General features: G+C 35.8%; 5 protein-coding genes across 7 annotated transcripts; 4 read left to right on the top strand and 1 right to left on the bottom strand.

Moving 5' to 3' along the window:
* The first annotated feature begins 154 nt into the window (after positions 1-154).
* LOC8259995 lies at positions 155-3,542 on the top strand. Of its 2 annotated transcripts, none has more exons than XM_015715670.3 (8): positions 155-748; positions 922-981; positions 1,113-1,361; positions 1,639-1,715; positions 2,038-2,114; positions 2,573-2,705; positions 2,784-2,990; positions 3,070-3,542. In XM_015715670.3, exons 1-7 carry the CDS (start codon positions 319-321, stop codon positions 2,937-2,939), a joined length of 1,182 nt encoding a protein of 393 aa, XP_015571156.1. In that variant the 5' UTR covers positions 155-318; the 3' UTR covers positions 2,940-2,990; positions 3,070-3,542. The 2 variants fall into 2 exon arrangements, with proteins under 2 accessions (XP_015571156.1, XP_048228812.1); XM_048372855.1 differs by having other exon boundaries at positions 901-981.
* Positions 3,543-4,642: 1,100 nt separating this feature from the next.
* On the top strand, positions 4,643-13,176 carry LOC8259997 (ATP-dependent zinc metalloprotease FTSH 12, chloroplastic). 2 transcript variants are annotated; one of them, XM_002513310.4, is made up of 19 exons: positions 4,643-5,271; positions 5,396-5,580; positions 5,851-6,077; positions 6,296-6,573; positions 6,769-6,846; positions 6,923-7,165; positions 7,242-7,382; positions 7,517-7,684; positions 7,977-8,089; positions 8,444-8,660; positions 9,129-9,200; positions 9,904-10,023; positions 10,108-10,224; positions 10,325-10,501; positions 10,785-10,904; positions 11,018-11,092; positions 11,588-11,695; positions 12,059-12,139; positions 12,487-13,176. In XM_002513310.4, the coding sequence occupies exons 1-19, from the start codon at positions 4,888-4,890 to the stop codon at positions 12,562-12,564; spliced, it is 2,982 nt and encodes a 993-aa protein (XP_002513356.2). In that variant the 5' UTR covers positions 4,643-4,887; the 3' UTR covers positions 12,565-13,176. The 2 variants fall into 2 exon arrangements, with proteins under 2 accessions (XP_002513356.2, XP_015571153.2); XM_015715667.3 differs by having other exon boundaries at positions 5,138-5,271; positions 5,379-5,580.
* Positions 13,177-14,240: 1,064 nt separating this feature from the next.
* On the bottom strand, positions 14,241-16,909 carry LOC8260156 (peroxisomal 2,4-dienoyl-CoA reductase [(3E)-enoyl-CoA-producing]). Its single transcript, XM_002513311.4, has 5 exons — positions 16,686-16,909; positions 16,237-16,396; positions 15,674-15,843; positions 15,370-15,592; positions 14,241-14,515 (listed from the first exon to the last, which is right to left on the bottom strand). Exons 1-5 carry the CDS (start codon positions 16,869-16,871, stop codon positions 14,361-14,363), a joined length of 894 nt encoding a protein of 297 aa, XP_002513357.1. The 5' UTR covers positions 16,872-16,909; the 3' UTR covers positions 14,241-14,360.
* Positions 16,910-17,182: 273 nt separating this feature from the next.
* Positions 17,183-20,076, top strand: LOC8260313 (DEAD-box ATP-dependent RNA helicase 36). Its single transcript, XM_002513312.4, has 6 exons — positions 17,183-17,812; positions 18,071-18,393; positions 18,627-18,830; positions 18,906-18,987; positions 19,400-19,498; positions 19,648-20,076. Exons 1-6 carry the CDS (start codon positions 17,183-17,185, stop codon positions 19,816-19,818), a joined length of 1,509 nt encoding a protein of 502 aa, XP_002513358.2. The 3' UTR covers positions 19,819-20,076.
* Positions 20,077-21,430: 1,354 nt separating this feature from the next.
* On the top strand, positions 21,431-22,349 carry LOC8260314 (SKP1-like protein 14). Its single transcript, XM_002513313.4, has one exon. It carries the CDS (start codon positions 21,654-21,656, stop codon positions 22,173-22,175), a length of 522 nt encoding a protein of 173 aa, XP_002513359.1. The 5' UTR covers positions 21,431-21,653; the 3' UTR covers positions 22,176-22,349.

The following is a 22,349-nucleotide window of genomic DNA, read 5'->3' as shown; positions in this document are numbered from 1 at the left end:
CGCTGAGGTGAGGTTCAAGATCTTCGATACTTTTTATAATTGGGTTTTTACTGCTACTACTACTTGTACTTTATTATCTCTCTCCGTTCAGTGCTGGGTCGCATTTTTATCGCTGTGGTCCTTTACCAACCCAAACCAAATATAATTATGTACGAAGCCAAGCCCATGTATACATATGTTACATGTATCCAAGTCCACTATCACAACTCATTTCGCTGGAATGGAATTTGTAAATTGTAAACGATATGTCTTGAAATCTTACTGAAAATCAAAATATCTGGAATCTCTCACAGGTTTTTCCACATTGATTTCTTTTTTATGGATCTGGCTTCTGCTACTTTGCACCTTCAAAATTTCCCGCACTTTCTCTGTTCCCCTAATCTGTTTTCCGGAAAAATTTCCATTTTCCGTAATAAGAAAATCAAAATCATTACAAGAGCTCTAAAAGAATGGTGGGAGTACGAGGATGCTGTGAAGCGAAAGGACCTCGCTGGAGCTCTTCGGTTCTTGAAATCCAGAGAAACAGAGACGAACAGTGATAATAAGGATAATTCAGCTGAGACGATGAATGGGTGTTCATCAACTGGGTTCGGAATCAGTGATTTGGGGCTGTTTGAGGGGTCACAAAGGGACTGGGAGGTTTTGGATACTTGTTTAAATGCTGATGATATGAGGCTTGTTGGCAGTGCTTATGGTTTCCTTAAGAACAGAGGTCTCTTGCCCAATTTTGGAAAATTTACCAACATTGGTAATTTCACTTACATTATTTATGGCTTTTTAGTTCCTTATTATTATAAAGCTGTTATTTTGCTCAATTTGCATGTGATGATACGAGTTGCGGTATCTGCTATTATGCAAACTGCAGTCTTTTACATGCTTTTTCTTATTCATTATCTACAGCTTATATTAACCAATTTACAGTTTTAGAGGGCCCTAGAGATGTTACGCCGGCTGTCTTCAAGTCTTCAACGGGCTTAGAAGGTGCTTTATTTAATACTTCTACTTGGTGTTTCAGAATTTATGCTTCATTATCTTTCAATTGTTCTGTTATTGTGGCTCGAATTTTTGTGATATATCACTTAATTTAAGCATTTTCTCATTCGGTTATCCAGTGTCTAAATTTGCTCCAAAGAAATGGGGTCTTTCTGGAGGTTCAAGATTTGCAATGATTGCTTTTCTGGGTGGAGCATCTTTTCTTGTTTCACAAGGGATTGAAATTAGACCTAACCTTGCAGTCATACTAGGACTAGCCTTTATGGACTCTATTTTCCTTGGTGGTACCTGCTTAGCTCAAATCTCAAGTTACTGGCCTCCATTCAAGCGGCGTATTTTAGTTCATGAAGCAGGTCATCTTCTGGTAGGTATGTAATTTATTGCTTGTTTAGATGCTGCAATGAGATGGTATTTTTCTTCAGCAACCTTAGTGCTTTTTCTGCAACTTGGGGAAAAGATCAATATTAAATGTGGAAAGTTGTTCTAGCATATTAAGTTCTGACCTCTTTTGTTCAAAAGTTATGTCTGCACAGTCAGTGCTGACCACTTTTTTCTTTTAACTTGCATGAGGTTCTTAAATAATTACCCTTGTGAATTTCTAGTCTGGTGCCAGCCCATGTGATTAATTGTCCAATACATTTGCAGCATACCTTATGGGTTGCCCAATTCGTGGTGTGATTTTAGACCCAATTGTTATGATGCAAATGGGCATTCAAGGCCAGGTACTCCTGCTTAATCTGTGCATTCTTTTTTAAGATTTTCACTCTTTGCTTGGCTGATTTCTAGTATTACTGAGCAAACATGCTATTACGTCATCTCTTTGTGATAAATACTAGTAAAAGCCTTCTATTTATCCTGTTGATAGTATGATACTTTACTTAATAATCTGGTGCTAACTTTATATGACGCCTTAATAATATGAAAATTTCTAAAATTTGATTTCTCCTATCTACATCTGTTGCAATTCATTTTCAGTGATGCCATTTGAGAAATTCTATTTGATTCTGATTTCATCATAAAATCATAATTATCACATTTCTCTAGGCAGGAACTCAGTTTTGGGATGAAAAGTTGAGTAATGAGCTTGCTGATGGACGACTGAGTGGCACTACCTTTGACAGGTGGGTTTGATGTGCAGTCCTGTTTCCAGTTACTTGATCTATAGTTCTTCGGCCACAGCTCAAAGGGAAGTATCTATTGCAGTTAGAGTTATAACCAACTCTTTTCTACTATTTTTAATGACGAGTGGTATTTATCTGGATTAAGGTAAAAAAGAAAAAAAGGAAAAAGAAACAGAAAACAGAAGACTAAAGTGGCTGTTTGCATAAGATAGTGAAAGTAGCATGCTAGGCTTATAGTAAATGTTGTACAATATGGTAAACCATGTAGTTGCTGTAAAAAAATTTCCTTGGGCTTTTTCTTAATGTAAATGGTCCGAAGGATGATTAACAACATTTATATAACTGGTTAATTGTTTCCCTGCATTACATTTTTTTATGTCCTAGTATGTTGGTTAAGCAAGGTAAATTCTTATATTAACTTAAGTGATGTGTATCGTGATAATTGTCTTGATGTCCAGGTACTGCATGGTTCTTTTTGCTGGCATTGCAGCTGAAACTCTTGTTTATGGTGAGGCAGAGGGTGGAGAAAATGATGAAAATCTATTTAGGAGCATTAGTGTTCTTTTGCAACCCCCATTATCTGTAAACCAGGTAGCTCCCAACGTCGTACTTGATTTGATGTTTTCTCTTTCGGGGAGAGATGCTCACGTTTGTTGCTGCCTGGTTTAGATGTCAAATCAAGCAAGGTGGTCGGTTCTGCAGTCTTACAATTTGCTAAAATGGCAGAGGCATGCTCATCGGGCAGCTGTCAAAGCTCTTGAAAGTGGTAGTAGTTTAAGTGTTGTAATTAGGAGAATTGAGGAAGCCATGTCTTCTGGTGTGTGAGATTTAGAAGTTGGGGAAGTGGTAATTTTATTTTTATCTGTTGCCTAGAAGGTAAACTACTTTTATCTTTTTCTTTTTCATATATGTTTGTTTCATTGGTAGTGAGTGACTTGATTATGCCTATTGCCAGGGCAAGAGGAAATTGGCTGCTGAAGGTTTGAAGTCAAAACTGATATTCAATAGGCATCTATTGCTGCGCGGCCTCGTCACTTGGCAATCCTGATTTATATACTTGATGTCAATCAATTTTCTATATTGTCGGATGATACTTTTCGCCCCCTATGGATTTATCCAAGAAAGCATAAGCAATAGGTTGGCACTACAAGGAATGAAGGCAGAATCTCATGTCAAGCTTTCCAATCGATGGAGTCCTGAGCTTCGAGCTTCATTTGAAAATTTGACCAATTCTTAGCACCAAATAAGAAATTCTCGTTATAGTACTCATCACGTTACCATTTGGTAGCTATATATTGTCCATGGTTCACAATATTTTATCTTGTTGAGGATTTTTGTACAAGATTGAAAATACAAGTCTGATAACATACCATGATTGTCGAATAAAATGTTGCAAGGAAATGATAACTATAATTCTTTTTCTCGGTATGTTCTTTATCCAAGTGTGTCTCATCTTGCAACATACAAGTTTAATTTATGGGGGTAGTGGTTATATATCATAAGGCATAGATGCCAGATGAGGCCATTGACGATTGTTTGTAACAGGTGGGCACTAATTTTGTTAGCAAAGAACGGTACGGTACTTCATGAATCTGTCTCTCTCACCTTGCTCATTAACTGGGATTGTATTCGTACCTCTAAATGAATGAATGCTTTCTGTGGAGCATAATTTTTTTACTCTACAGGAGTATATCTAACTTCGATTTCTTAAGCTACCACTGCAAGAAATTATTTCTTTTGAAACAAATGTCACAAGCTATATGGTGTTTGTTCTTTGCACTTGAAAACTGCTAATATTTCTCATACTTCGCAGCAAGCAAAATGACACCAAATTATACGCCTTTCACACCAAAGTTCTTGTAGTGACCATAACTTATGGAGAGGTTTGGTGATTCCTACGACACAAGGAATCTAATTTCTCAACATTGATGATTGTTTCAACCTGGCTTATAGGTTTCATTTCCAGCTCTCTGCACGTTGATGAGACTATGCCACATGCCAAACTCAAAGCTAAATCATAGGCTCTGGTGATGCTGGGAACTGCCCAATTTAGACAATGATTTGACAAATCTAGAGTTAACATGACTGTACTGTAAAGACATTGATTCTTCAGTATTGATTAAGGACTTAATAATTCATTTTTCATAAACAAAAATCAATGTCTCCAGTATCAATTCCTGAGCCTTCAAAAAAGGCACGGGAGCATAGAAAAGTGTTCTCAACTCACATCGACTAGAAACAACTAAATCAAGGACTTCTTATTCTTCCAAAGCACAAAGCCTACTCGCCGGGCTCAGTAACTCGAGCTTGTAACCCAAGTGGGGGTATTAAGGTGATGGAACAATTGGGCTAGCCCACGCAGTCGGATTGTTAATGGCTATTGCCTGGCCTGTCCGTTCCAAGCCGTGAGTGAGTGGTGCGGTTTAGGCGGAGGCCTGGGCCGCTCTGTTCCTAAAGCTGGAGGGTACCGCGTCAGGCTGGCTTCACAGAGCAGCGACAACCTCCCTCTCACGGCGGTGGAAGGATAACGGGCTGGTGCCGTTGCAATCCAATATGGCCCGGTGGGTTGGCCCTAATCGAACTATCACTTTTTTATTTTTGCAATTTTCAAAAGCTTTTTTTACTTTGAAAGGAAAAGAACAAAAAAAGAGCAATTGCTCAGTCCAGTTAGATAAAACCTCAAAAACCTCAGCAAGTGTTAAAACTGTCTGTTAGACTGCATAAATTAAGCTCTCTAATGCTGTCATAACCAAAACAAATCAAAACCCAGAAAATGAACCTATCAGTTCCACACAGACAGAATCCACTTCTCAGTCCTTCGCCATTTCTACTTCAAACCACTCCCAATCCAATTCTATTAAAACCCAGAATTTTCCGTAAGAAACGCAGTTTTAGAGTATGTTCTTCTGCAAATCCAAATGGGTCTGATGGGTTTTCTTGGCCTAGTCTGACTCGAGCATTTCGGCTCGGGTCGGAGCGGTTTTTGCTCAAACTCCGTCAGTCAGTCAAGAAGGAAACTGGGTTTGATTTAGAAGGAGCTAATGTGAAATTAGGCGAGTTTGTAGAGCGGATTAAGGGTCAAGCGAAAATGGGTGAGGCTGAGCTGACTCGGTTAAAGACTGATTTTATTGACTGGAATAGGTTAGACCGTTGGAAGGTAATTTAAGAATCAATACGTGGTTTAATAATCTGGTTCAACCTTTTCCAACTGTGTGTCGTAATTGGATTAAAAACTTTCATTTCGAAAACTAAACTATGATACAGTTTTTTATTGTTCTCAGGACTTCAAGAATTGGCAGCCTAAACGAGTTGGTGTATTGGTTCTCTATGTTTTCGTTATGATGTTTTCTTGCCAAAGAATGTATGTTGCTATTCGAGCTCCATTCCTAGATCGGGAAAGAAGACAGTTAACTGAGGCTTATATGGAGGCATTGATTCCTGAGCCATCTCCTATTAATGTTAGAAAGTATGTGACTTTCTCATTTTGTTGCAAATGAATTTTTAGTTGACAAATATTGCATGATGTCTATGAGTATCGAGCTGGAGGGATGTCAATTCATTTATCTCTCTTACAGAGGCGTTGTTTGGCTACTTTTTCTGATAACATAAAGACACAAATACTTTAATTTGTATTGAACGTGTCATTTATTGGACTAGTTTGAATAATACCTCTTCCAATATGGAATTTGACTTGCTTTCCTTAGAATTGCCATTCAAGTTTTCTTTATAACCGCAGGTTTAAGAAGAATATGTGGAGGAAGGTAATGCCCAAAGGCTTAAAGATGAAGAAGTTTGTAGAAGGACCTAATGGAACACTGATTCGAGATACTTCTTATGTTGGAGAAGATGCATGGGATGATGATCCAGTAGCTCCTCTTGAGAATGTGAAACAAATTATTGAAAACGATATGAGACTAAATAAAAATCAAAAGAAAGAATTGAAGGAAGATTTGGGCATTTCTGGTTAGTCTGCTATAATGTGCAGATGATTAAATATGATGCAAACTTTGGTCTATGTACTATGCTTTGCTGTCTAGTTCCTTGTTTTTGCTTCTTTCCTTCATTACTTTTGAGTTGGTTGTTACTGTGGATTGGGCATAGGAGAGGGCTTTACCTTGCACTATAACTGTTCTAATGTTCTGATACTGTCTCCTAATTTTTTTGCCATGGTTGCTTGTCAGGTGAAGTTCAAAAAAGTCAAGGAACTTGGCGTGAAAGGCTTCAGACATGGAAGGAGATCCTAAGAGAAGATAAGTTAGCTGAACAGTTAGATGCCTCAAATTCAAAGTATGCAGTTGAATTTGACATGAAAGAGGTTGAAAATAGTCTTCGTAAGGATGTGGTGGAAAAGGTCACAGACACACAGGGAACGAGGGCTTTATGGATATCTAAGAGATGGTGGCATTATCGTCCCAAGTTTCCGTACACTTATTTTCTACAAAAGCTTGATTGCTCCGAAGTATGCCTTTCTCCCCTTAATGTATAAATTAAAATTTACTCTTTCGAGTCTAGGCATAACCGATTGCAACAGAATTATGACTTCTTTTACTGAATGATGCTAGCAAGTAGCAAGTTGCATCTTGTGTAACCAAAACTTCCATGTTCATAAATTAATAGACTGGCTGGTTTTGATGGTGTGGGTTATTTTCTCCAGGTTGCTGCTGTTGTCTTCACAGAAGACCTGAAAAGGCTCTATGTTACTATGAAAGAAGGTTTTCCACTAGAATATGTTGTAAGTCTAGCGCTTCATTATTGTTAGTAGACTGAACTACATGTTTTCTTGCTTACTGCTTGTTTGGATTTGATAGGTTGATATTCCCCTTGATCCATACTTGTTTGAGGCAATATCAAGTGCTGCAGTAGAAGTAGATCTCCTTCAGAAGCGGCAAATTCATTACTTTCTGAAAGTTGTGATTGCATTGTTGCCTGGGTTGTTGATCCTGTGGCTTATAAGGGAGTCCGTGATGCTACTACACATCACTTCTAATCGTTTTCTTTACAAGAAGTATAATCAACTTTTTGATATGGCATATGCAGAAAATTTTATCCTGGTATTGCTTTAATTCCTCTAGGTGCATCTCAGTTGACTTTCTGTATATACCATTTCTGACTATCATTACATATCAGCCAGTTGGAGATGTGGGTGAAACAAAATCAATGTATAAGGAAGTGGTACTTGGTGGTGATGTCTGGGATCTCCTTGATGAAATAATGATTTATATGGGTAATCCTATGCAATACTACGAAAGAGGGGTGAAGTTTGTTCGGGTAATTGTTTACGACTTTACTAAGTGCAACCAAGCTTCTTATAGCTGTTTTTCTTTGGGCATAATCTTGTATCTATCCTTTGAGTCTGGAGATGTAACAAAACATGATGTGCATAATTGCTATGTGCATGACAGGGTGTTCTTCTCTCGGGACCTCCTGGGACAGGGAAGACACTTTTTGCGCGGACACTTGCAAAGGAAAGTGGATTACCTTTTGTTTTTGCTTCTGGGGCAGAGTTTACGGATAGTGAAAAAAGTGGTGCAGCGAGGATTAATGAAATGTTTTCCATTGCTAGAAGAAATGTGAGCATACACCTCTTTTTAAATTGCTAGAGCAATAGGAATACTTATGGTGCATCTCATAATTTTGAAAAGCTCGTGCTGACAATGACCATGACAAAAAAAATGAATAATTTACCTGCCCTAGTTGCAAGATATTGGATACTTGTATTTTTGGTGAAAGTTTTGATTTTTCTGAGTGCTTATATCTGCCTTCTGTTTTCTGTTCTTTACAATTTTATTCTACAAATGCTGCCAAATGATCTATTGTACTCTAGAAAGGTGCAGATATTAGTTATACATACTCTCTGTGCAGGCTCCTTGTTTTGTGTTTGTGGATGAAATTGATGCCATTGCTGGAAGGCATGCAAGGAAGGACCCACGAAGAAGGGCAACGTTTGAGGCTCTGATTGCACAACTTGATGGGGAGTGAGTATATTTGCTTTAGCTTCCTGCACATGAGTTCATTTTCACTTAGTACTATGGACACTAAGTTTGCTCGAAGATCTATATTGTTTTTCAACTGAAGCTTACATATATTAACATCCTGGAATAAACACTGCAATTGCGTCAAGTTTGTTTATAGTTTATTGGTGTATAACTTTGACCTGGATAAGGCTGGTTTTCCAGGGTGTAAATTGTAAATTCTTGTACTCATCATCATGCATTAATTGAATGATATAAAATTTGAAATCTTCCTTTTTGTTCTCTCTTGCTCTTTTGCTTTTTGTTTACTTCATGTGCTTGTGAATGAATATTTATATGGAGATTTATCTCATGTAGGAAGGATAAAACTGGTGTAGATCGGTTTTCACTTAGGCAAGCTGTGATATTCATTTGTGCCACCAATAGGCCAGATGAATTGGACCTGGAATTTGTTCGTCCAGGACGTATTGATCGCCGTTTGTACATTGGCTTGCCTGATGCAAACCAGAGAGTGCAAATTTTTGATGTGCATAGTGCAGGAAAGCAACTTGCTGAAGATGTAGATTTTAGAAAGGTAAGTGGTTGTGCTTACTGCTTTTTGTAGCCCTATCTAGTCTGAGTAGTGTATCATGCATGAAAGTTAGCACTGGTATAGCTAACATTATGTAGGAAATGAAAGGAATTGCAATCTTGGGAAATCTCTTTTGTTCTGAACTGGACAAATCTGTAGATATCATCTCCAAGAATTTGGTTTGTTTGTGGTGGTGCGAATTGGGGGACTGCTATCTTACTTGACATTATAAATAGACTTCTTGTACTTGCAAATTTCACTGAATAATAAGATGTTGGTGGACTCTGTCCGCAATTTTTTGTAATCATTGCTCTCATGTGGCTTATTGTGAAATTTGTGATGAACCAAATTTTGCTGTTAGATCTACTTGTTTCTCTGCATCTACAGCTGACTCTTCTCATTTTAATTTCTTTTCACACGGATAATGTTCAAATTCAGAGTACCATCCTCTCTTCTCCTTTCTTGCTGCAGCTTGTCTTCCGTACTGTTGGCTTCTCTGGGGCAGATATCCGGAATCTTGTCAATGAAGCTGCAATTATGTCTGTAAGTTTAATTTTGTCAATAAAGTTACAATAATCTCTAAATTTCAGTTAAAAGGAATGTCTGTAATTTGGCACTTATTGCCCATAAGTTATCTAAATCTGTCTTGATGTAGAATGAAATTGTGGAAGAGCTTTTTTCTTATCATTTTATTTTCTTTAATCTTCTCTTTTCTTAAAGCTAATATTTGGATCAACATCCTTTTTATTTTATTTGTCTTTTATCTAGTTTCTAGCTCTTCCGCTTTTTATATTCTACTTCTGAAGTCCCTAATTCTAGGTTCCTCTTATTGTTGCATCAACATATGCATATAAGAGCAACCTGACTCCAGCACCAGTTCAAAATATTCTGTGTTGAAACTTGCTATTTTACCAAAGGAACTATTTGGCGTTGTATTGCACTGGTGACAAGCATGGTTTGTACAATAGCTCTCTCTGGGCTGCACTTTCCCCTGGCCTCTTCTTTAAATAAGAAAAGAAGGGAGAGGCAATATACATGAATCCTACATGAGAGAAATTGAGTCTCCCACGTTTAGTGTGGGTCATTACTAGTACTTATAGTTAAGGCAGGTTGGGATTCTGCTATTAATTTGATGTTGAACTGCAAGTACATATGATGTCTCTAGTGCATTTAAGCTATTTGACATGGTGAAGTTTTCCCAGAATTCCGTCGCAATTTGGAAGACATAGTTTAATTCATGTTTCAGGTGAGAAAAGGGCGTTCCAAGATCAACCAGGAAGACATCGTTGATGTTTTAGATAAGCAATTGCTTGAGGGCATGGGTGTACTTCTTACAGAAGAAGAACAGCAGAAATGTGAAGAAAGTGTAAGTATATCTGCATTCTTTGCAGTACTTATGAGGTATTCTGCCTTAAAAGCTAATCATATGGCTGGCTTACTTTCATGTCAGGTGTCATTTGAAAAGAAGAGACTTCTTGCTGTACACGAAGCTGGTCATATATTGTTAGCTCACTTGTTTCCACACTTCGATTGGCATGCATTTTCTCAGCTCTTACCTGGTGGCAAGGTGGATATTCTGTTAATTGAACTAAATTTGCAGCTCACAATGGATGTTGTTGCATTATTAATAGCTTTCCCTTTCGTCACGTTCCCTTTTTCATGTGTAGGAAACTGCAATATCTGTGTTCTATCCCAGAGAAGATATGATAGACCAAGGCTATACAACCTTTGGATACATGAAGATGCAAACGGTGGTTACTCATGGTGGACGTTGTGCCGAACGTCTTGTGTTTGGCGATGACATTACTGATGGGGGCAGCGATGATCTCGAAAAGATAACAAAAGTAATCCCAGTGCTGTATTTTTGTGTTTTTGTAAGATGATTTTGGTCTGTTTATGGGCCTGCTAACCTGCCAACCAATTTACATGCATCTCACCAAAGATGATTAGCTAAAATGTATCAGATATAAGCATTACCCAAAAATGAAAAGAAGAAACCAGAAGATTAAATTGGTATCAGATATATAGGTTTTGCATGTCTTGGATTCTCTAGAAAGATTATCATTTGTTGCCATTGATGGCATTCTGATTCAAAGTTGTGTTCCTTGTCTCAACTTGTCTTTTCAGATTGCTAGGGAGATGGTAATCAGCCCTCAAAATGCAAGGTTGGGCCTTACTTCACTAACAAAAAGAGTTGGACTCATGGATCGACCAGATAGCTCAGATGGCGGGTTGATAAAATATAGGGTATGCTCGTTATCTGTTACTGAATTCCAAGCAAAATTCTGCTGTGTTTTCCTTTTTAGATTTGATCCAGTTTCTGAATTGGTTTTTATTTGTATTCTTCTTTATGATCTAAGTGGGATGACCCTCATGTAATTCCTTCCAACATGACGCTTGAAGTATCTGAGCTCTTTACTCGAGAATTGACAAGGGTAAGCTTTACTTCCTTGTGTATGACATAGTTGACTTGTATATATAGCCAGTGCAGTAGAAGGTGAGTTTGAGAATTAAGGAGCAGAATTTGAGTGTTCTTATTTGTAATTATGAGTTGTTTCCTCTATGGCCTATGGAAAGCTGGCATATCATGTATAATTAAGGCAGTACTCTTATGTGCCCAAATTCATCCCTTACATGAATCAGAAAGAACCAATATCATTTTGATGAGGTATTTCAAGCTTTCAGTCATGCAGATCTAATTAATTTCTGATAACGTGATTATTAAGATCACTTACATTTACAACTTATTTTAGACGATGCTGTGGCTCGCCACCCACACAAATCTTCATGTTAGAGTTGTTACCTAATATTATATGAACTCTTTTAGGCAGTGAAAGTTCTAAATATTTAGAAGGAATTGGCCTGAACACTCTATCCACCTTGTCAGTGATGAATACTTATTCTTTGTTCACTTGCATTATTGATGGCAGTACATTGAAGAGACCGAAGAACTTGCAATGATTGGACTGAGGGACAACATGCATATACTGGATGTCCTTGCCAAGGAACTGTTGGATAAGTCGAGGATAACTGGACTGGTATGCTGGATGATACCCTATAATTTTATTATTAGCTCATGGATTTTACAACTATTGTCTGTTTTAACAAAATAGTCTTTAACTAGCTCATGTTTATTTGATGCGTCTGTCATGACTGGTTTTGGGTCTGCATCCCATTAAACATCCCGCAATTCCTTTTAAGTGCCTCATGCAGTTGACTCCTTTTCCATTAAGTTGCTTGTATAAATCTTGGGCCAGTCTTCAGATGACTCTTTTTACCATTAATCTGCCAATTTAGGTGTTAAAAGATTTGCTCTTTAATTCACTGACTCACTATTATAGTGGTAGATGTGTATCACACAGTAACTGGCATTCACACACTGCCTCTTGAAATATTTCCAGGAAGTTGAGGAGATAATGAAGGGACTTTCTCCAACAATGTTTGAAGATTTTGTAAAGCCATTCCAAATAAACATAGATGAGGTATTTCACTTTTTATTCTAGTAGCAATTATCTTTTAGTGATATGAAGGTGAAACAACAATTCACCTTTCTAATGATTCGTAATGATTTCAAAGAGATAAACAACAAACAAATTTATGCATGTGTTCTACCAACTTTAACTTATTTTCACTAAGGTCAACATGCTCATATGCAACACTAGAGAGTCGAAGCAACACTTAAAATGATATGCTCACTAAAAACCGTCTTTCCAGGCCTAGATTTTCTCCTTTTCTTCTAACCAGTGTATCTACACTTTTGCATACCCTATTCTTGTATTCAGGTGTAATGACTGATCATCAATCTCTTCTTGTGGTTTCAATTCTTTAGGAGGGACCATTGCCTCACAATGACAAATTGCGATATCAACCATTGGATATATACCCTGCCCCACTCCACCGAAGTTGACAAACTATGGTATCAACACTTGAACATTTATTCTACACCCGGACCTGGATGCCACAATGTTACTTCTTGGCAAGCAAATTTTGTATCAAGAGTTCAGAAATTATGCTTATCCACTTGAAAAGCTACATATCGATGATCTTGGGCTACCAGAGCCCATGTGTAGGCATGAATTTGCCCCGCCATGAGTATATTTTCAAGTAAAGAACTTCATAGCCAGGCTACACCATTTTGTAGGCCACTGTGAAGACTGGTGTATTGCTGCAGGGTTGCCTCAAGTACCATTTAGCCTTAGAAAGAATCCTGAAATGGGTTTCATCAGCATGTTATATATTAGATATGCATGAACAGTGTCAATGCACTAATTGGTTCGAGTGCTAACCTGAAAGGAAGATAATGTTGGTTCTCAAATAGTTGATCTATAGATGCATTGATAGATAGTCATATCTGCGGCTATATCTGTACAACGGTTTCATGTGCTGAACTATTAGGGAAAAGATTCTCCAAGTGTTGCAAAAAGATGAGATGTCTCAATTTATTTATAACTCAATTACGTTACTTAAATCTTGATGTATGGACCAAACAGCATCTTGATAAAATTTTTAGTTGTCATGATTCATGGTCTAGTGCTAAATATGCCAAAAAAAAATAAAAAGGGAAAATAAACCTCATGATTCATGTTTAGCAGATGCTCACACTCAGATTAACGTGCAGTGGGAGTTGTGATCTCATATTCAAAATCTCTCAACTCTCTGAAGTTTCTCTACCCCAAATTTGTTGATGTATCTTTTCTTTGTGTTTTGGCAAGTTGTGTTTTTTTTGCATATATATTTGTGCTTATGAGTTAACTGAATGGATAAAGTGTAAAATTCATTAATAGAATTGGGTTTGCAATCGATCAATACTAAAATAATTAGAAATAACTATTAAATTAGTTAAATCTTAATGTTTATAATTGTTTTAACATGTTTAGTCTCTTACAGTGTTATAGTTTTATTCTATGGATCCTTTTCGGGTTTAAGCTCTCTGGAATTATAGTGCATATCCTTTGGTGGTTGCCGTTCGTTAGTCTCGGTCTGTTCCGATGTTGTCTGGCACTTTCACTAGCTACGGCTTAATGGGGCATTATCTGTGGACCTGTTAGAGGCGAACCGCGGAAGTTGCATAAAAGGCAGAGAATGAGGTGATGGATCTTGAAACATATTTGCTATATAAATATTGCATCCTGTGACGGGGATTTGCAAGCTCACCAACGAGAAATCTTTCCATCAATCGAGCTCCAAGAAGGAAATTTATGAAGAAAGGGTACTTGTTAGTGACTCTGTCAGTACAATCTCCTTTCTACAGGTCTAGATTTTTTCCCCTCACCAAATGAGCAGCAGCGGTGGCGGTTTCTTTTCATGTGTAAGCCAATGGATCGTTTTTTTATGGGGCTACAAGCTTGCTTCGATGCAGGAATTTTACACACCCATTTACCTATTAGGGGCAATTAGCTTCTAGATAGCAGACTCATTGGTAGCTAGGCATACTTTGATATATATATATATACACATATATATACTGTTTCGCTCCTTCTAGCCCTATTATTAATACCTCTTCTTTTCCTTCCGAAAAGAATTCCTTCAGAATCATTTAATAATCTGCAAGAATGTTGGTCTGACTATGAATGAAAAACATAGTTAAGATGGCGGGAAATCAAACCCATGAAATGATTAATGTAACAATTACAATACATTTTTCCAATTCGTTGGATGTGATTATTATGCTATCTTTTATAATATATATATTGTCATGCTCACTTAAAGCTTGCTGGACGGAACCCCAACTGGTGCATCTCGGGATCTCTTCTCCACAGTTCGAGAAAGCTGCTTGACAGCATCCTTTGGTAGATGACGAGGGCGGCTCAGCCAAAGTCCTCCATCAACAACTATGGTGGTTCCATTGACAAATTTACCTTCAAAATTCGTACACTCAGTATATGAGTTTTCTTTGACAAAGCACTAAAATAATACTTCCTTGACTGGGAACTTTCACCAAGGCGTCTGATACAAGTTCTTTTCTAAATCAGCTTTTAACTTCTTTTTTTTTTTTTTTTTTTAAAAAAAGAATCAGACACTGTTTTTTCAAAAAACATAATTTGGAAAAGGTAGAATATCTAGCTTCTCCAAAACCATGGTTTTTGAAAAGCTCAAAGAAATTCAAAATTTAAAAGCGAGCATCCTCTAAGAAGCTGTGCCAAACTGGCAGTAGGATGAAGTTAAGAACTTAGAAAAATGACATCCTTACACCAACGGAGTACTTGGCATGATACTTATAAGTTGTACAAGGATAATAACTAAAGAAAGTATGGAGTTCCACATATATTTAACAGCATGATGCAATCTTCAAATATGATTACTAAGTTCCATCCTGTCAAAGCTCCCCATATAGAATTTATTACTACAATATATCCAGCTATAATTTTCTGATAAATAAGGTTAAAAGTCCGTATCTACTCAAACTTGTCCAATACCACCATACTATGAATACAGAGTGCATGAGTTAACAGTTGAACACAGCATATGAAAAATAAATTACTCTAGTGGATAGCACATGTGCACTAAGATGCATCAACCATTTTCTTTTTCTCTTCTCTTTTCTTTCTTTCTTTCTTTCTTTCTTCTTTAAAAAAAAAAATTAATGTTAGGCTACTTATAGTGTGTGAATTTCACTACCCATTATCCAGATATTAGTCCGAATTAGTGATATAATTAAGTAAAGGAGAAAAGTTGAAATTAGACAAAAAGGAAAGTGAATAAGGTGGCTAACCAGCATCAGAAGCAAGGTAGAGAGCAGCCATAGCAATGTCCCACTTTTCCCCTAGTTTATACAGAGGCATGTAATCCCTTGCTTTGCTATTAATATCGTCAGGTGCAAGTTTACTCATGCCAGGGGTATCACCAATGGGGCCAGGAGCAATCCCATTAACTCTAATATCATAGTCAGTGCCCCACTCCAATGCCAGGTTTCGAGCAATAGCATCAACAGCTGCCTACTTGAAAGATGATAGTATAAGGATGTCAAACTTATATGCCAATTATTATCATGCAATTGATAAGCCTATGTGACAAACCTTTGCTGCAGATACATGTATCTGATACCACGCTGCTGTATAGTGCAAAGTAGCACTAATGTTTAAAATTGTTCCACCGCCAGAAGAGCTTCGTCCCAGCCCTCCTATCTTGAGATACTTCAGGGATTCATGGCACATAGTGAATGTGCCAACAGCATCAATATCCATAACTGCAAGGGGATAATTAAAATAATAGCATTCAGATCAAAACCTGGCACAGCCTGTTGGTGATAAATAGGTAAAAAGTATTTATACAAGACAATCGAATAATGAAACTGATGTTTTTTTCGAAAGAATTAAGAATTTTATCTAGATTCACTTAAAAATTATTAGTCAACCGTGTTTCAAGATTTTGACTAATTTGTTATTAATTGATTGCATTTCATGGTTTGTCGTATAATTATCTGTTCTTTGATCTCTATCTTTTAAGGATTAATGCTTCAAACATAAATAAATGCTCAAGAACAAGAGAGAATCCTATTGTTATCTCTAAAGTTCTTTTGCCAGGGTCTTTAATTGTTTCATTCCAGACTAGAGAAGACCGTAAAAAGAAGCTCTAAAACCTGTTCGAAATCCGTTAGGGGACAAATCCTCGGGTGATACAAGAAAATTGCCAGCTGCTGCATTTACAAGAATGTCAATCCTGCCAAAATGTTTGAAAGTTGATTCCAGAACTCTTTTAGCATCTTCCTGCTTGCGAACATCCCCCACAAAGCCGACAGACTGCAAATATAGCAGCAAAGGGAATGCAATAAATTGCACGAGATAAAAGTACAAGTTGATGGAAGTAGATACAATCATTTATACGCGTGGCTTGATGATAAAACGGTTAAACCAGTCAAAATAAGAAGCAAATATTAATCACACCAAAAGATTTGAAAAAAAAAAATTGAAATCAGTTGATCCAGTCAAAGGAAACAAGTGAAATGGAAATAATAAACCCACATGAGCAAACCCTTGTCCGAGCAAAGTTTGATTGAAATTAATGAAAAAAGAAGAGAACGAATCTTACGGGAATTTGAAGGGAGTTAAGATGGGAGACGGCAGAGTCAAGAACCTGCTTGCGTCTACCCATGATGGCAACAGAGGCACCATGTTTCCCAAACTGTGTTGATATCTCAAACCCAATTCCAGACCCACCTCCTGTTATCAAAGCTACCTTTCCTTTCAATATATCTCTCTTAAATGGCGACTCCATCTGTCTGAATTCTCAATTCTCTCTCTCTCTCGTTCAATAAAGGGGCCAACGTTTAACAACTGAAATAAAGTCACGTGACAACCACGTGCCTTTAATTCCTTGTATCAAAATTGGAATAACAGAGAAAATTAAAGGAAGCTTAACCCTCGCTTTCCGTAAGAATTATGTTCCCCAAGTAAAAGATTTTCCAGGAAAAACAGAAAAAAGAAACCCCTAATTGAACGTTTCTTTCCTCCGCTGAAAAGTTCACAGCTTTCTTCTCAAAACAACAAAAAAGTTGTTCACTTTCAATCAATCCAAACGGACCCCAAATGGAGCAAGAAGAAATTCAGGTAGAGAAAAATTTCCCTCTCTTCTTTAAACCATCAAAAACCCATAAACCCCTTCAAACCATTAAACCACCAAAAGCTCCTAAAACCCAAAACCGTAAGAATGACTTAGAAACCCCAAAAATCGAAAAGGAAAAATCCACAAACTCCATCACCATGGACGAGACAAGTTTATTTTCTAATCTGGGTCTCGCCGAATGGGCAGTTCGAACCTGCAAAGAACTCGGTATGAAGCGGCCAACACCAGTCCAAGCTCACTGCATCCCCAAAATTCTAGAGGGTAAGGATGTGTTAGGGCTTGCACAGACTGGTAGTGGTAAAACGGCGACGTTTGCTTTGCCAATACTGCACCGCCTGGCAGAGGACCCATATGGGATTTTCGCGCTGGTGATTACGCCAACTAGAGAATTAGCTTATCAATTGGCTGAACAGTTCCGTGCTTTGGGTTCTTGCTTGAATTTGAGGTGTGCTGTGGTTGTTGGGGGTATGGATAAGTTGACTCAAGCCAAAACTTTGATGGCTAGACCTCATGTTGTTATTGCTACTCCTGGGAGAGTTAAGGTTTTATTGGAGGACAATCCTGATATTCCTTCTGTTTTTTCTAAAACTAAGGTAAATTTTGTTTTCTTCTCCTTTTCCCCCTTAAGTTAGTCCCGGTTCTAATTTTGTGATACAAGGCATTTTCCATGTGATAATTGTTGAATGTGATTATGGGATGGATGAATCTCACTTGCATTATCAAAATCCGCAACAAAGGAAGCTTAAGTGATTATAATAATAATGACTTGGAGCCTTAATTTCGAAAGAAAGAGCTAAAGGAGAACTTTGTCTTAATGAAATCTATATTATTGATTTGTTTCTTTTGATCAGTTCCTAGTTTTGGATGAAGCTGATAGAGTTCTGGATGTTGGGTTCGAAGACGAACTGCGAGTGGTGTTTCAGTGCTTACCAAAAAACCGTCAGACTCTATTGTTCTCTGCAACAATGACCAGTAATTTGGAATCGCTACTTGAGGTTTCTGCAAATAAGGCATACTTCTATGAGGCCTATGAAGGCTTCAAGACAGTCGATACTCTTAAACAGCAGTATGCTTTAGTCCCTAAGAATGTGAAGGATGTTTATCTTGTATATATTTTGTCAAAAATGGAAGACATGGGTATTCGATCTGCCATTATTTTTGTTTCCACCTGCAGGTATAGATTCCTTGGAACTTAATTTATTCTAAATGTTTCTAGATTTTCTCTTATGTTTGTATTTCTTGTTGCAATCGATCAATGCCATCCCTACTACAGCAGTAAAAATATGTATCATCTCTACCTAAGCATGTAGTACAATAGTAGTGTATCTATTTTTGACTCACTGATTTATACTGGTAGATCTGCTTTCATCTGCTCATTGTTTATTTATCTCTGTATTATGGAAGCAGAACTTGTTATCTTTTGAGTTTATTACTGGAAGAGCTTGAAAAGGAACCAGCAGCATTACATTCATTCAAGTCCCAGTCTCTGAGACTTTCTGCGCTGCGTCGATTCAAATCTGGACAAGCTTCTATACTTATTGCAACTGATGTTGCCAGTCGGGGTTTAGACATTCCTACTGTTGATCTTGTTGTCAATTATGATCTTCCAAGGTTGTACTTCTCAGAGTAATTTCTTATTCTTTCTCTGAACATGTTTGAGATAGACTTCAACTGCTGGTATTGCAGGTATCCTAGAGATTATGTTCATCGTGTGGGGCGTACTGCCAGAGCAGGCCGAGGTGGGCTGGCTATGAGTTTTATTTCCCAGGTATATATATTAGAGGCTCACAAGATTTTTGTTTTGTAAACTGTAAATGTTTTATGCTTTCCGAAGTGCTGTTGTTAACCTGTATAGGGGTGCTTGTAAGTAGCCATTTGATATTTCGCTTCTTGTTTGGTGCCTGTTTATGGATAGGTTATCGTAGTATCTTGAAGATGCTTATTATGTACGGTTACGATGCTTTTTTATTTTTCTTGTGACCTGGATAGAATTGGATTTTGTCGAGAGAAATTTTTGGGGCACATGGAGTAGGTTGTTTCTCAACATAAAAGATTAAGAATGGTTGTTCACTGGCTATGTGCGCATGTGCACATGCATATCCTGCATGTGTTGTAGATACAACAATTTCCAGTCTTGTTGTGGTTGATTTTGGAATAATATGTGCAAGCAAAATTTGCAGAATGATTTTGTTCTCATTCGTGAGATAGAAGCTGTTCTCGGAAAACAATTGGGGGAATTTGAATGTAAAGAGAATGAGGTCCTTTCAGATATTACCAAGGTAACATTCATAAAATTTTAATTTCAAAAATATATGAAAACAAGAAGGTAGTTAAAGAATAAAATGAATTTATAATAAATTGTTGGTTCTACAAAGTCCAATTGGATCATGTTCCTATATGTTAATGTATCCTAAAATGCTAACTGCAGATTTTCAAAGCTAGACATGTGGCAACAATGAAGATGTTGGATGATGGCTTTGAGGAGAAAGAGAAAGAAAGGAAAAAACAAAAACTGAAAACAATGGCAGAGAAAGGATTGTTGAAGAAGAAGAAGATGTTCAATAACAGAAAGAGAAAGAGACAAAAGTCTGCAGAATAGTTGACTTTGACTGTTTATTCAATCATATCATTATTTGCTCTCTTTCCGTCTGTCTCTTCCTCTCCAGTAGGTTTCTGTGGAGTGAAAATGAATTGAGACAATTTTGTTTTTTGTTCATTCGCTCTTGAAAAATATATGACAAGTCTTTTGTTTTTCTTTTTAATTAGGTTAATTCTTTGTTTTATGACTTATTCAATTTTGTTACATTAAGAACCTTTTTTGGCGTAATACAAAACCTAGACAGTAAAGTTTTGGTTATATATTATTATATTTATGTCAATCTTCTCCTTTCCTCCACATGAAATGGCTCTTAATTTATTGGAAAATTCTTGAGATGTTTTTACTTAATATATATTTATTAAGTTTAAATAATAAATTAATATTTATTTATTAATTTTTTATAATAGAATATATGTTAATCATTTAATTTTAAAGTGTAAAATATATATTTATGTTATTTTTTTATTTAAAAAATTTGTTATTTAAGAAAAAATACTTTTAATATTATTTTAATTTCAAACTCTAGAAAAGTAGTAATATTATTTTTAGGAGTGTCACAATATCTTGGCACCTAAAAAAGATATCCTTTTAAAATTTTACATGAATAAATAGAATTTAAATTATTATAATACTAAAAAATCAATTACCGTAGAGAATATATATATATATATATATTTATATTTTAAGATTTTTTTGATATGTGCTTAATTTTTGACATAGCACTTTCATTTTGACTTGTATACTACTTTTTGACATATGAAATTTAAATTTATGAGTAATTTTATAATTTTTTCTATTAATTTATTAATTAATAAATTACATTCTTAATTAAATACCGATTCTAATCCTAAGAAATAGAATATTAATTATATTTTAATATTATATTAACTAATAAATAATTTTCTAATCAGATAATAATACTAATTCTATCCTAAAAAATAGTAACACATTAACTATATTCTAATATTATATTAACTATTCTAATCAAATAATAATATGAAATCTATTCTAAAAAAATAGTATATTAATTATATTAATTAATAAATTAATTTTGTAATTAGATAATAATTATAATATAGGATATAACATTTTAAATTATATTTTAATATTATATTTAATAATAAATTAAATTTATAATTATATAATAAATTTTTAATTCTAGAAAATAGAAATATTAATTATATTGATATGTTAATTTATAATATTAAAATTAATTAATAAATAATTTTTATATTATTGTATTAATAAATTTTAAAAAATTAAAGATATTTAAAAATAGTTAATTTATTATTATTTTTTAAGATTTTATAAAGTAATATTAAATATTAAAATTTCATTAGATTGTATCTATGAATTTGATTTTATTATCAAAAATAATAATAACAGTATTGTAAATGCGCATAAATGACTAATATAAATAATTATATCAAAAAAAATTAATAGTAATTTGCATACAACTAATAACTACAACAAATAAAACTAGTCGCTTTGTCAAAAGAAAAGGTGGATACAAAACTAGTTGGGAAGGGCAAGACGGTAAAAACGAAAGGCGAAATCAATTTGATTTTACATTACACCAACTGTACACCTCCTTCTCCTACAGTGTTTTCGGTTGTTGAGTTTTAGCCTAATTAAAAGACATACAGAACTCTGGAGAAGTATTATTATTATCATTATTATTATTATTATTATTCCAATCCAATTAAAACTCGGAAACCCAATTCGAAATCACAAAACTGAAAGCCTATAAATACCTCTAAAACCCTAAACCTCTATCTCTCTCTCTCTTCAGTTTCAACAATTTGATTATATTCTCTTGATTCTTAAAAATTAAAATGTCGTCCGCCTCTGATGAAGCTCTTCCTCTTCCCACCAAGAAAATAACTCTGAAGACAGCCGATGGAAAGTATTTCGATGTGGAAGAATCGGTGGCCATGGAATTCGCGGCCGTAAAGAACTTCTTCGACGACAGCACTGCCGAAACAGCAAAGGAGATGGTGGTTCCGCTGCCAAACGTATCGGCGAAGTGCCTGACTCAGATAATGGAGTACTGCGGGAAACAGTTAAAATTTCGGGCAATGTCCGGTAGTGAGGATGCAAAGAACGAATACGATAAAAGCTTTTTAAATGAGATAAATAATGAGGAGATAAAAGAGTTGATATTAGCGGTGAATTATTTAGAAGTGAAGTATTTACTTGACGTGCTCACTAATGCTGTTGCTAAAAGGATCGAAAATAAGAGCGTCGAGTATGTTAGAAAGTTCTTCGCAGTGGAGTCTGATTTTACACCTGAGGAGGAAGCTCAACTTCACCAGGAACATGCTTGGGCTTTTGAAAACGTCGATCCAGATGATTAGATTTATTTATTTATTTATATATATATATATATATATATATATATATATATATATATTACGCTCTAATGATATTTTTTTAAAGGTTTTAGTTTTATTATTGTCTTTGTCTCAGAACTAGCAGAATTGTTTTTTAAATTTTAGAGTTATCAGTAATATTCTTAATGTTTTGTGCAA

The sequence above is a fragment of the Ricinus communis genome, chromosome 4, assembly GCF_019578655.1.
Source record: "Ricinus communis isolate WT05 ecotype wild-type chromosome 4, ASM1957865v1, whole genome shotgun sequence".
Classification (NCBI taxonomy): Eukaryota; Viridiplantae; Streptophyta; class Magnoliopsida; order Malpighiales; family Euphorbiaceae; genus Ricinus; species Ricinus communis.
The sequence above is the reverse complement of the archived record's forward strand: the minus strand, read 5'-3'. Positions and strand labels throughout refer to the sequence as shown.